Source organism: Drosophila grimshawi, unplaced genomic scaffold, assembly GCF_018153295.1.
Source record: "Drosophila grimshawi isolate 15287-2541.00 unplaced genomic scaffold, ASM1815329v1 contig_1377, whole genome shotgun sequence".
In the NCBI taxonomy this organism is placed as follows: Eukaryota; Metazoa; Arthropoda; class Insecta; order Diptera; family Drosophilidae; genus Drosophila; species Drosophila grimshawi.
Window position 1 is genome coordinate 15,302,558 of NW_025062900.1, and position 13,517 is coordinate 15,316,074.

General features: G+C 43.3%; 2 protein-coding genes across 4 annotated transcripts; both read right to left on the bottom strand.

Annotated features, from left to right (window-relative positions):
* Positions 1-2,502: 2,502 nt before the first annotated feature.
* On the bottom strand, positions 2,503-12,210 carry LOC6561996 (fatty acid synthase). 3 transcript variants are annotated; one of them, XM_032735694.2, is made up of 7 exons: positions 12,043-12,210; positions 10,520-10,763; positions 8,986-10,454; positions 3,559-8,826; positions 3,396-3,491; positions 2,922-3,068; positions 2,503-2,856 (listed from the first exon to the last, which is right to left on the bottom strand). In XM_032735694.2, exons 2-7 carry the CDS (start codon positions 10,707-10,709, stop codon positions 2,743-2,745), a joined length of 7,284 nt encoding a protein of 2,427 aa, XP_032591585.1. In that variant the 5' UTR covers positions 10,710-10,763; positions 12,043-12,210; the 3' UTR covers positions 2,503-2,742. The 3 variants fall into 3 exon arrangements, with proteins under 3 accessions (XP_032591585.1, XP_001988067.1, XP_043070334.1); XM_001988031.3 differs by having other exon boundaries at positions 10,520-10,731; positions 12,043-12,206; XM_043214399.1 differs by lacking the exon at positions 12,043-12,210 and adding an exon at positions 11,806-11,826 and having other exon boundaries at positions 10,520-10,731.
* Positions 12,211-12,645: 435 nt separating this feature from the next.
* On the bottom strand, positions 12,646-13,313 carry LOC6562322. The gene is made up of 3 exons (XM_032735695.2): positions 13,218-13,313; positions 12,892-13,145; positions 12,646-12,831 (listed from the first exon to the last, which is right to left on the bottom strand). Exons 1-3 carry the CDS (start codon positions 13,288-13,290, stop codon positions 12,679-12,681), a joined length of 480 nt encoding a protein of 159 aa, XP_032591586.1. The 5' UTR covers positions 13,291-13,313; the 3' UTR covers positions 12,646-12,678.
* Between the last annotated feature and the right edge of the window lie 204 nt (positions 13,314-13,517).

Here is a 13,517-nt window from a genome sequence, read left to right on the forward strand (position 1 = left end):
ATGAGAATGGCACAATAAAAGAAAAAGTCAGTTAAGCTAAACCAGTAGTTTGTCATGTTTGTTTGCCTTCGATATGAAGCATGGACGGCAAGAACAGTTCCAGAGCATGGCAACATACATATGTATATAAATGTATACAATCATGGAGGGAGCATAACAGAAGAGACGCTATGAGTTCGACAACAGCCGGCAAAAAACACATTTACTCTGATCAAACCCATACACATGCACACATACATATGCTTACACTAACATTAGCACAACGCGTGTTCATAAGCAATTTGTGGAGAGTGAGATAAGGTGGCGTGATTTCCAAGTTCATTATTTAGTAGTATTTATATACATATTTTTGTTAGTTTTGAGCGGCGTCATCTGTATAATTGCTGCTTCTGCTATTCGTTCGATTTATTGTTTGTATAGACGCGATATTTGTATATCCTTTTACATTAATTACACACTTCTACTTATCTAGGCATATTGATTTTCAAAATTGCGTCATTCGTTAATAAACAATGCAATGTAAACAAACCGTTTCAGCGCAATGCTAGTCACTGTTAAGTATCCCAATAGCAGCAGTTCTTAATGTTATTTATTTATGCACTTGCTTCTATTTTCACAATTATCGATTATGCGGAAACCTACCTAAACACATACAAATGAGAGTGGTGTTAATGTGCAGAACAGGCAGGTATGCATCATATCAAGCGTCCACACCCACATCCAATTTCCACTTGAGGCAAGCGAGGGGCGCGCGCCTCAAGTTCATTGTCAATGTGATAAGAGAAATTAAAATGGGGTGATTAACTCGAATACGCTAAGTGCGTTGAAAACGGCTCTTTAGTAACAGAGTATTTATAACATTTTTAGTGCATTCAAATTAACATGTGTCTATCTGCTGATTCACATACATCTGTTGTGTCTGCAAGTAGATTAGAAAAATTTCCAATCAATTCTGTCACTCTCGTTATTACTTTCTCTTATTACAGAAATCGTAGAAAAATCATCAAGCAAGTTGTCCAATTAGTATGCGAAACCCTATCAAAGCCGTCAAAAGAATGAAGCCAATCGCAATCTTGCTAAAGGTCTACCACAACATTTTCGGGAATTTGGACTTTATTTGTATAATAAAAAACAAAAAAAAAACATTTATACTCTCTTCGCACATTTTAATGGGTTCAGTTCAGTTTAGTATAATAAGCGAAAATTGTTGTAAGGCAAATTAGATATTATATGCATATACATATTTTAAAAAAAATTAGGCAAACGTTTGAAAGGTCAAACGTTACATGACAGGTGTGAAATGAGTTTCGCTCAAATTTGAGCTCATTTTGGAATTATTTCCTTTTCTAGCTGTTGTCAGCTGCTAATAATAACATTTAAAATATTCCATATTTAAATTCTTAATTTATTTATTTTACTACTTAAAACCCGATTTTAATCAACACTTAATTCTGCACTAAGCCGGCGTTAGAGAATTAGTTTTGGCACAGTTTTTTTTTATTTTTTTTATCCTTCCTCCTCGTTTTTGACTCACACACACATGAGTAGTATAACAGTCTACGTGTATTCACACACACATATATATATATATATATATTTTTGCTTGTGTTGTGTGCATGCGTGCAGAATACATACCTAAAAATCAGGCGATTCCTCGACAGCTGTTTTGGTGAGACAAGCAGCAACCACTTTTGGTAATGCGTTTGCTGTTGGCAGGCGGTACGGGGCTTTTTTTTGGGCAATCGGTCCTTACTGCTGGCTAAAAAAATCCGTTAGCTTCTCAATTAACCGTGCGTATATTTATTATAGACAATTGACAATAGTTCCGGTCAATTTATTGTCACTATTAAGCACTTCTCCTTGAACAGCAACGTGTATTTTATATTTGTTCTTCTTTAGAGCAATTTTTCTTTTACACTTTGCTGCGAAACACTTTTAATGTCGGATCGGTTTATGGTATGGAAATACCGCAAACTTTTGCGCGACCTACGACGAAATGTGAATAACGAATAGTCGCGGCATCAGGTGAGCGGTGGCTTTTATACGACTACAGCGGCTGGTGACTGGCGCTGCAAAAGCTTCTCTTCAGTGCGCAGCGGAGAGCAATGTGAAACGAGATAAGCACAGAAAGCTCTTGCTCTCTGTTAACCTTTCAATGCATGGCGGCTCGCCTGTTAACTTAATCAGCTGTTGTTGAGCCGACTGCCCTTAATAACAGTTTCATTTCCTTCACTTTTTTTTGGAGATTTGAAATTAAAGCCGATAATAGAACGGAAAGCGATAGAATGCTCAGCTCTTGAATATCGGCAGACATCAGAATCGCGCCACATTTTTTAATAACAATACGCATTTGCACTGTGCATACATAATCATATATGTATGTGTATGCATCTTGCTTCCGCAGACTAAAACTGATTAAATAGATTGATTAATAGATGTTTAGAATGAGTTTAGAATGTTTTTGTTATTTGTGCTATTTGTAGTACATAAATATGTTCCTAATCTGAAACGATTTAGAATTTATTAAGGATCAGTGAGGAAAATTGGACTATGGTCTTATCTGACACTGAATCCTCAGACGAACACGAGTTAAGAACATAAAGAAATTAATTTAATATTTACAACAAAGTAAACTTGTTAAACGCTTAAATGTACAATTAAAAGTTATTAGTATTAGTTGTGTATGTAATCGACGTGTGCGCAGTAAACGGTAAAACTATGTCTACAAAATAAATGAAGCAATTAAGCGGACTCTTTTTGTAAAACCCGCTCGATGATCTGTAACGTTTGGGCTTCCTTGAGGAATGTTCGATGGGTGCCTGCCACAACGTGCATATCGATCTGGGCGCTGCAAATCTACAGAGATAGTCATGTTAACATTTTTACGATATTCTTCCGTATCGTATGTGTAAATGATTTACCTCCTTGAGACCGTAGTCATCTTGCGACATGATTGCATTGTGCTCCGCCGATTTAATGAGCACCACATCGCTATTTAGTTGCTTCGCTCCCTTGTAGCTCTCCGAGAGCAATAGCTTCTGTTTGAACATGCAGGCGGCTTTTTTGATCTGTAAATAGTTATTATTTAGAATAGACTGACGACTGAAACATTTGATACCAAAACTGGTAGTTAATTTTATGTATGGTTCATTTGGCTTATACCAAAAGCGGTCACTCTAATGGTATTATAAACAAACGAAACATATGATATGATGGAAGATTCTTGGTTTCTTGCCGCTGATAATAATTCAACTTTGAGGGATCGGTGATGCTTATTACAATGAATTCAAGTTTAAGGTTTAGAATATAGAATATTATTTTAAATATGTAGGTATTTTTATGCAAATAAAAATTCAGATAGCTACTACTATGTTAAGAGTATATTGTTAGCTTACCACTTCCTTGGTTTGTTGAGTGTGCGATGCCAAAGTATCCGCCAGCTTATCCAGCTTCAAGGGCCACGTCTTGACGCCCTCAAGCAATTGCAGAAGCTGCATACGTTAAGCGTTAGGAGTGAGTCGTGTTCAGCTAGAGAGAATAAAGTTTGCTTAGACTCACCTGATTGTAGTCCACATCTGCGAGTAGTGCACCAAAGTAGGCCAGTGTCATCGATTGCTGGCGGTTCAAGTCGTCAGTCTGCTTTTTGGCCTCCTGCACGTAGCCACTGGCCATTGTGGGTGCACCGTCCAGCATAATGACTTTGACGCCAAATCGACGCTGTTCCAGCGCCACGCCAATAGCATGGGCCAGCAGGCAACCGTAGGAATAACCCACAATGTTGTAGGGGCCACGTGGCTGCAGCTGCTGTATCTGTTGCAGATAGTAGGCGGTGCAGGCTTCAATTGAGTCGAGGGGCACTTCTTCTGTCCACTGCAGCCCATAGGCCGGGCAGGTGAGGGAGGCGGCCAGAGTTTCGATGGCTATTGTGAAGCCTTCGATCGGAGCAACGAAGAACACGGCTGGTTCATTGCCCGTCTTCATTGCCATGGAATGCAGATGCACAAGTACGTCCTGGGGTAATACTTCCTTTGCGAATACCTTGCGAGTTTCATCCGTTTGGGCAATGTTCGTCCGACCGGCTTGATTGGCAGCGGACGACGTTGATGCTGTCTTTGGAGTAACTGCATCTGAGCTTGCGGCCTTACCTTGGACTTCTTTGCTATCGATTTGCTTCAGAGCAGTAAATGTTAGCTGTCGAATGTCTTGTGCTGACAGCACCATATCGTAGTTGCGCTCTAGTGTCTGCTTGATTTCCGTGCTCATCAGGGAGTCCATGCCCAAGTCAAAGAGTGTCGTCTTATCCTGTATGTTATTTACATCCCGTAATCCCATTATGTTCGCTATGGCAGAAATGAGACTCTGGCGATTTGAATGCTCCGATTTGCGCTTCTCGGCCAGCACCATCGATGCGAGGACAGGATGCGGCTGTTGCATGAACGTATCCAATGTCTGCAGGCAGCTGGTCATCCGCTGTGGCAGAGTTCCACCAATCGCAGTGTTATTGTTAGTCACACCCATGTGCTCGATAATGAGCCCAGTGTCACCAATAGCACCCCATTGTATAGCTATGCCAGGATAACCTTCTGCTTGCCGCTGCTCGCAGATGCGCTCCATGCTTGAGTTGGCCAGAGCGTAGTTTGTCTGGCCGGGATTACCGCGACCCGCGGCCAAGCTGGAGAAGCATATGAAGTGTTCCAGAACTGGGCACATGCTGCGCGAACATTGATCCAGATGCATGGTGGCTTTTGTCTTAGGCGCTGTGACTAACTCAAAGTTTTTCATAGTTTGGTCCTCAAAGTCACCATCTCGAAGTACAGCGGCTAGATTAAAGATACCTCCAACCAGTCCCAACTTGTTGCTGCTCTCCAGCATATTCCTGCAGCCGACAGCGGAGGTGACATCGTTGATGTCAATCACGACTTGAACTCCACGCTCGCTCCACCGTCGGATCATGAGGGCTTGATAGCCGGTCTTTAGCCCGGAATGTGTGTTTAAAACAATGTGGCGTGCCCCGCGATTCACCAGCCAGTTGGTCAGCTCCAGGCCGAAGCCACCCAAACCACCGACGACAATGTAACTCTTCTCGGGATGCATGTAGGTACGTGGAATGGCGTTGATCAAACGCTGTTTGGGTACGGCGGATTGTTCCTCCTCGTTGCGCACCTTGATGATCACCTTGCCGATGTGTTTGCCCGATGCCATAAACCGGAAGGCCTTCTCAATTTCCTGGTCAGCGTAGACAGTGGTGGGCAGTGGAATCACGGCACCCGACTTAATTCCCTCCGATACCAGCGAGACGATACGCTTCTGCATCTCCACCTCACCTTCCATAACACTGTCCAGCAGAATGCCGTGGAAGGAGGTGTTCTTCAAGAAGACAGACATACCCAGGGGACTATTGTTGCTCAAATCGAATTTGCCAATCTCCAAGAAGCGTCCGTCCAAACCCAAGCAGCGGATGGATGCTTGCAGTTTCTCCTCAGAGAGTGAGTTCAATACCAGATCAACACCGTGACCATTTGTCTCGCGCATGATCAGCTGCTCAAAGGATGTGTCACGTGAATTGCCAATGTTGCGTGCCTGCAACTTGGGGAAACGCTTCAGCAGGAACTCCCGTTTCTCCTTGCTGCCGACCGTCGTGAAGACAGTCAGTCCATGATGGAGAGCGACCGAAATGGCTGCTTGGCCCACACCACCTGAACCAGCATGGATGAGGATGCGTTCACCCTTCTTCATCTGTCCACGCACAAGGAGGGCATAGTAGACGGTCGCATAGACACAGGGCACCGTTGAGGCCTCTTCCATGGACCACTTATCGGGTATATCCCAAAGTAGATTCTTGTTGGCAAGGCAGTTGGTTGCCAATGACTTGGCAGACACCAGTGCCATGATGCGGCGACCTTGTGAGTCGCGACCGGCAAACTCCAGACCCAAAACGCAATCCTGATACGCCAAGTCGCCGGGCAATGCATCTACGCCCAGTTTGCCAGATGCCAACATCACATCTCGAAAGTTCAGGGGTGCATAGTACACAGTGCTGGGCTCCCATTTGTTTTGATCGACATTTACGCTGTGCGGACATTCGATCCATTTCAGCGAGGAGAGATCACCCTTGACAAGTGTATTCACATACGCTTGCTCCACAGTTAGCAGTTGCTGGTGTGCATCCAGTGGCAAGTGTCTGTAGCTGCCCCAATTCCCATTTCGGTAGACATTGATAGACATGTCTTTGGCCAACTGATTGGCATAGAAGGCATCTGTCAGAGAGAATGCAGGTAATCCCTGATCCTGCAGCAAATAAAGTCGAACCCGATTGCCGAACTGCTCTCTCTTTAAACAGTTTATAAAACCAAGTGCTCCAGTGCTCGGTTCTCCTTGTGCCACCAAATAGACGTTCTTCTGATCTGCTTGTGATTTGACTAGCGCCGTTTTAAGATCAACGATCCATTTGAAATGTTCATTGGTCACGCGCACCACCAGCGAAGTGGAAATGTTTTTATCGATTGACCTTCTAGCTAGGATCAGCATACGATCACTATCATAGACTTGTTCTAGAACTGGCAATAGTTGCAGACGTTGCAACTGTGCCCGTCCTGTGGTCTTATAAGCACTGGCACTCTCCTCCAACAGCAGAAAACCACTCTCTTTTTTGATTGACTCTATGCCATTTTGAAGTTGAAGGTCGATTAATGTTGGTTCGGTCGAGAGCAGATTAATTGCATGTAGAAAGTCACATTGCTGTTCCACAGCTGCTTTGGCTAGATCCCCGACAATCACCCGAACTCCCGTGTCTTGCAGCAATGTTGCAAGTTCCGACTCATTGGTGTTACTGCTTGTTGCAACGCACATATCAGCTACCATAATTGGTTCACGTTCGATAAGTTCGAGTAGCTTGACAGCATTAAGGGTATCTGTTGTGTTGCGTGTGGCAGCGATCTCAACTCCTTTGATTTTAATTGCGCCACCGCTGTTCTCAGTGATGAGCTGCATGGCCACAGTTAGGGCCATACTCTTCGCTCGCTCCTGATCTCCACGAGGAATGGTGTGTTGAATATGAGGAGTGAAGCTGTAGCGCTCCAGAATCGGTGCATTCTGTCCGCCCGGGCGACGTTGGGTCTGAGCCGTCTTCATACTGTGTATTTCGACACCACCGCATTTAATAACCGATATGTTGGCATGCCAGTAGACTGGAAGCTTTTGCTGATGCTGTTTGAGCAGCTCCAGATGCTTGAGCGGATCGATAACGACACGTTGAATTGCCGTGGGTAGGTACAGCTCGCGAATGTTGTTGCCGAGTATGCGGAACTGCAACATGGTGTCCATGAAGCTGATCCAATTATCCATCCACTGAAGTCGACCCGTTACAGCTGCAATGTCGACATCGAGAATGCCCTGAAAGATTCCGGTATATTCATAGCCACGCAAGCGTAACTCCTTATAGACATCCTTGGTGTAGAGTTTGGTGACGCCGGCACTACCGGGCAGTCCGGCGACATCCACCTGTTCCTGCTGTACGTTTGTGACTAAACGAAGCTTGCCCGATACCACCAGACTGCTACCTTCACAAATCTCAAAGGTGTTGTTGCCCTGACAGCAGTTAATCGACAATTTGACCGCTGAGTTCGCATCAATTCCGAGGATGGTGGCGCGATGGAAGACGACGTCCTCAAAGACGACAGGAGTACGCTGATAGTCGTTGCCATTTTGTTGGGCCAGCATCATCCAAGCCACTGTCAAGTAGCCTGTTGCCGGGAAGAGGATTCTTCCATCGATTGTATGGCCAGCCAAGAAAGCGTTCTCTTCCTTACTCAGATCGATATTAATATTTAGCTGGTTTGCTTGTCGTCCGCCGTGGAATTTCGGATAGCTCCATTTCTGGGTGTGATCCCATTTGATAAGTGAGTTCAACATGGGCGTGCCTCTAGAGACAGGATATCTAACTGCTGCCGAAGGAGACATTCGCGACAGCTGTGGCTGGCCACCAGCTGCATACAGCTGTCCGATCTGACTCAAAAGAAACTCGGCATTGTTTGCGTGACCCCGTTGGATAAGGCTCACATAGGTGACTTTTGGCGTTAGCGAACGTAGAATGGCCCGGAAGAGTCCGTGGGGAGCAATCTCCACAATCACGGCATTATGTGGAATATGGCGTAAAGCTTCATTGAAGAGTACAGGTGATATCAGATTGTTGATAAAATACGCCGCCGAGGCCATTCTACAGGAAGGAGTCTGCCAATCTCGCTCCGGTACGCTGGAACTCAGCCAGCGTTGAGATCGCTGCTTTGGCTCAGTGATCAATCGCTCTAGATTCTTGCGCAACATTGGAGCAGCATCTGCTACATATCTGCTGTGGAAGGCAAAACCACCCGAGACGACTTCTTTAACGAAAACTCCCGCTGCTTTAAGCTTCGCCATCATTGCATCCATGGAAGCCACGGGCCCGGAAACTGTGCAGTTATCATCGCTGTTATGGCAAACGGGATAACAATCTGGTGGCAGATGTTGTCCAATCTCATCCCAGCTCAGACCCACTGCTGCCATTGAGCCATGAGGCAGTCCAGGCGTTTCAAGGACGCTTCTGCTGCGCCAATAAGCCGCTAGCACCACCTGCTCGGCTGTTAGGCAGCCATCCATGTAGGCGGCGCCGAGTTCACCGGCCGAGTGCCCAATGATGCCATCTGGCTCAATGTTCAGTGTTCGGAGTAAGTCCGTCAATGCAACCTGGACAGCAGATATTGATACAAAGGAGTTGAGGATGTTGTCAAATGTCTTCTCCGTAGACCTTGTTAGCACATCAATCAGATCAAAGTCCATTCGAGCCAGCACCTAAAGAGCCGGTGTATGGGAAATGGGAAAATGGTAGGATACATCCGATATAAAAGTCTTTCCCTCTTTTGAAGAAATTTATCGAAAACATTGCTTACTCAGTTAACAAGCGTATTAATTGATAAATTAGGATTGTTTGATCTGTATCACTTTACTTACCTCGGCACAATGTTGTATTGACTTGTTAAAGACCTCCAGCTGCATCAGATCCTTGGCCATGCAGGGCCACTGACTACCCATGCCAGCGAAGACAAACCAAATTGGTCGTCGTTCCTCTTCATAGGGCAGTATCTCCTGTTTGACGGCACCTGTGGATCCCAGGACGGCAAAACCGCGATACGGATGCATTGGAATCGGCTGCGAATGAATGTCATTGATGAGTGCCAAGAATTCATTATCGTTGCGATGCTTCGTGGCTGCCTCCAAGAGTTGCTGTACGGCGTTCTCTGTGCGACCCGAGCAAATAACTAGTTTTAATGAGAGATCCTTTGTTGGTTTTTTCGGCAGTTTCTTTTTCTTTTCGTGTGATTTGAGGATAACGTGAACATTGGCCCCACCAAAGCCAAAGGAGTTTAGACCCACAATGCCACCCTGCCAGGGTAGATTACGATCCACGACCTTGAGTCGACCCTCAACTAGAGCTGGCACAGCGGGATTTGGTGTTCGATAGTGCAAATTTCTAGGTATAATGCCCTCTTCCATGGCGATAATCATTTTCGCTAGCGCACTCACTCCAGATGCGGGCTCCGCGTGGCCCATATTCGATTTCACTGATCCAATTAGCAGAGGATTGGGTCTAGCTGGATGGCAAAAGAAGTTGCCTAACATATTGGCCTCCTGATCGTCGCCAACCGGAGTACCACTGCCATGCGCCTCGACATACACGACATCATCGGGACTAAGACCGATCTCACTATACGCCTCTCGCAGCAGCTGATGCTGCATGCGACCATCGGGAAAGGTGACACCCTGCTCCTTGAACCCATCCGTATTGGTTCGCACGTTGAGTATCGTGGCATAGATGCGCTTCGCCTGCTCACTCCTTTGCAGAAATATGACGGCACAGGTGTCCGCACGTGCATAGCCATTAGCCGACGCATCAAAGGTCTTGCAGGAACCGTCTTGACTGACAATGCCCAGGCGCAGGAACTGCAATGCAAAGATCGGCTTCAGTATGAGATTGACACCAGCGACGATGGCATAGTCGGTGCGACCCGATTGCAAATCTGTGTAGGCGTGCGATAGGGCCATAAGGGAGCTGGAGCAGGCAGTGTCCACGATGAAACTGGGACCCTTAAAGTCGAAGTTGTAGGAGATTCGATTGGCAAACATGGCCCGGGCACAGCCAGTCAAGCAGTAGCCATTGATACTGCTCGGCTCCATGTTCGGTATCTCGTGTTCCGTCTCCACAAAGGAGAGACCTATATAGACACCGGTACGGCTACCCCGTAATTCATTTGGATTGATTCCCGCATCAACGATCGCCTCGTGTGTCAGCTCCAATAGTATTCGCATACAAGGATCCATTAGTTCCGCCTGCTTCTGGTGAACGCTAAAAAATGTATCATCAAATTTCTCCAGATCCTCGTCACGCAGTTTGGCCATGCGCTCTGGTAATCCATATATGCCTGCCAAAGAGAGTCCCACAATTCATCGATTTCTTAACCTATGCAGCTATGAGCTATGAGCTTACCTGCCTCCCAACGTCTGGAATCATCTGTAACCATATCAATACCGTTGAGTAAGTTCTGCTTGAACTCTTCTATGTTGCTGCTTTCCGGCAGTTTTCCAGATAGTCCTGATATGACTATTTCACCCCCGGCACTGGCAGCAGCATCATTGTTTTGTGCCTTTGATCGTTCGGTCTTCTTCTTACTGCCCATTTTGTTTCTGTTTTGTTGCCAGCTATTCAGGGTCGGATTAGTTTCAGATTTAATCTATATAATAATTGAATCACATATTATGCATCTTGTGGATAAGTTAAATGAAAACGACAATTAATCATAATAAAGAATATATAAGGCAATGGTGCCAACCTTATAAGCGATAGTCGGCAAATCGAATTCAATATCAAGAATAGCTTAGCTATCAGGAAGTTTAAAGGACGAGTTCATTCCATTTTTAGTGTGGCACATATATGTATTTAAAAATATATATAAATGCTTTAATTGGCTCAGTTGTTTTGCTAACAAGCAAAAGCTTATCTCCAGCAATTAATTTTAAAACCTGTTTGAAACTATGTTCTATTCATTTTCCTATTATTATTATTATTATTTATTGAACAAAAACATTTGTACGAAAATGCATTGAGCTAGGAACAGAGGCATATCAGTCGAATCAATCAACGTGTCAGAAATAAGTAATACCTATGGCAAATAGTGCCAAGTGACGAGATAACGTATTACCTGCTCATTCCAATTGATTGCAATTCTACAGAGAGGTGCGAACATATAAAAAATAATGTTGATGACTGCTGCATTTGGCGAAATTACTAAATAGTTTTCCTTTATCGATAAGCTTACATCAAAAACAAACATCAGATTATGTGTTTATTAAAAAAGGATCTAATGTCTACGATTTATTTATTTTTATTAATAGGTAAAGGTATAGTTTACTCAATTATAAATGTTAACTCGGACCCTGACTGATTGGCAATTACTACAATATCAGAATTATCTACAATCCATTACATGTATTTGCCTTTTATTGCAAAATATAATTTAGGGGATAAGAGTATATAATTATCTTATAGTCTGTGATTTTGAAATTATCAAACTTTGATAACTATTCAAAAATATTTAATAATTTTTCCATTTTCTTTAGTTTAGCGACCGAAATAAGTTCTTGATTTCTCGTCCTAAAATCAATACGAACATAAATTATAATAATTGAAGGACTCGAAAGCTATGATTTTTAATGTTATAACTTAAAGTTTTGATCCAAAAAATATCTGGACTTATGACAACAAAAATGAATTACAAAGTTCTCTATTATTTTTGTCCTACTGCATTTTACAGTAAAATATGCAGTCAAAGTTGTCAACGAAATTGCAAACACGCCACTATCTAATAAATAAATCAGCAAAGGGTTTTGACCTTTTTACATTGTTGCACTTGGCACACACACACACACACAGAGACACACACAGAGATACACACACAAACAGTGGACACAGTAATTAAAATTGGTTTAATTTGTGTGATTGCAATCACTCACATAATATTCCTTTGTGAGTATGAGTAAGTGTATTCCACTGAGTGTGTATCCTTAAAAGTCCTTAATTGCGATAGGATATTATATCTGATTGCCACTTTATTATTTTGTTGTATTCCGGTTTTTTATCCACGACTATTGATATCGCTTCGACTAGATCCGAAGACACACTGAACGCGTAACGCACTCTTCGCCTTCATTTTATGCATTCGGTTAAATGGGGTGGGTTGGGGAATGGGGGATATATATATATAGACCCAAAGACTTCTAAAGTTGCATAAATAATCGGCCATACAATGAACATACTAAATGCTAACTAAAAGATTTCCTAATGGCTGCGCCACTCAATCGTGATCCACTGAATAATTCATTATATCTATATGCTAAGCAATTCAAACAGCAACTGCGACACACACCAGGAACAGAGCAGGACAGAACAGGTGTTCCGGCTATGGCTATGGTGTATGGTGCATGGTGTCAGCCGTACATCAAGAGGTGTACGCACTGTGTCCGTGCCCATGCCCGTGCTTGTGACCTGTTAATTAGTCCAAGTCCGACGACATGTTGACCCAGTTGCTACCCCAGTTCAATAGCACAATGTCCAAGTGATAGACAACCCTCAGGCAAACACAATTTTTATTAGCGATAAGTGCGAGTTTTTCCACTGTTTCGACGATTCCCGCGAGTTACTTGGGTCTTTGGACGTTGAACAGCACATTTGGCTCTAACTGCAGGACGATTTTTTAATGGAAATTTCTTCATTTGCTTGAACACTGGTAATCGACGTAGTATCTGGAGTGGGAGGAAGAGGGATAATACATTCTTGTGCTTAGACAAAAAAAGACATCTTACCGATTTTGCCAAGTGATGCCCTTTCTTTTGAACTTTCTTGGCTTTTCGTTCTGCTGTCTGCGTCTGCTTTTTGTTGTGCTTGCCGCGAAAGTTAAATGGCACGCGGAGCCGTTTGTCACTCAATGTGAGCAGGCCGAGATTAACACCAAGATTCACTGCAAATTCGACGGCACCTCGGAGGTCGCCGAAGGGAATAAGTCTATTTTCAGGTATCATATTGTGCATCTTTTCGCAAATCGCATCTATTGTTGTGCCTGTATTTTTGTTGATTTAGTATTGGCCAGATATATACATATGTGTTTATATATATATAGATATATACTTACAGTAATCATTCTGACGACTTAGTATATCTAACACGTAGGGCAATAAGGATGTGTTAGTAGTTTCCATTTTCATTTAAATCAATTTTTAATATCCCTTTTCAAAATCAAATCTTTTTTAACTCTATGATTTCAAAATGTATTGTATAATTTATCATGTAAGACAGTGTAAGTTTAAACATGTTTGCCTGACACTTTTCAACGACTACTTAGTTAAACAAATTTTTATTATAATAATAAAATTGCACTTAATAAAAGTATCCTAAAATGTAGTACAGTCGTTAATCTGTTTGTATTTAAATT

What these genes read in the sequence shown, in the direction of transcription:
- LOC6562322 (XM_032735695.2), bottom strand. Translation starts at nt 13,290, where the DNA reads ATGAAAATGGAAACTACTAACACATCCTTATTGCCCTACGTGTTAGAT. An exon ending in AAGTCGTCAGAATGATTACT is followed by an intron (nt 13,146 to 13,217) that starts GTAAGTATATAT and finishes ACAAAAATACAG; the next exon opens with GCACAACAATAGATGCGATT. An exon ending in GGCATCACTTGGCAAAATCG is followed by an intron (nt 12,832 to 12,891) that starts GTAAGATGTCTT and finishes CTCCCACTCCAG; the next exon opens with ATACTACGTCGATTACCAGT.
- LOC6561996 (XM_032735694.2), bottom strand. Translation starts at nt 10,709, where the DNA reads ATGGGCAGTAAGAAGAAGACCGAACGATCAAAGGCACAAAACAATGAT. An exon ending in CAATACAACATTGTGCCGAG is followed by an intron (nt 8,827 to 8,985) that starts GTAAGTAAAGTG and finishes CCGGCTCTTTAG; the next exon opens with GTGCTGGCTCGAATGGACTT. An exon ending in ATGACTACGGTCTCAAGGAG is followed by an intron (nt 2,857 to 2,921) that starts GTAAATCATTTA and finishes CTATCTCTGTAG; the next exon opens with ATTTGCAGCGCCCAGATCGA.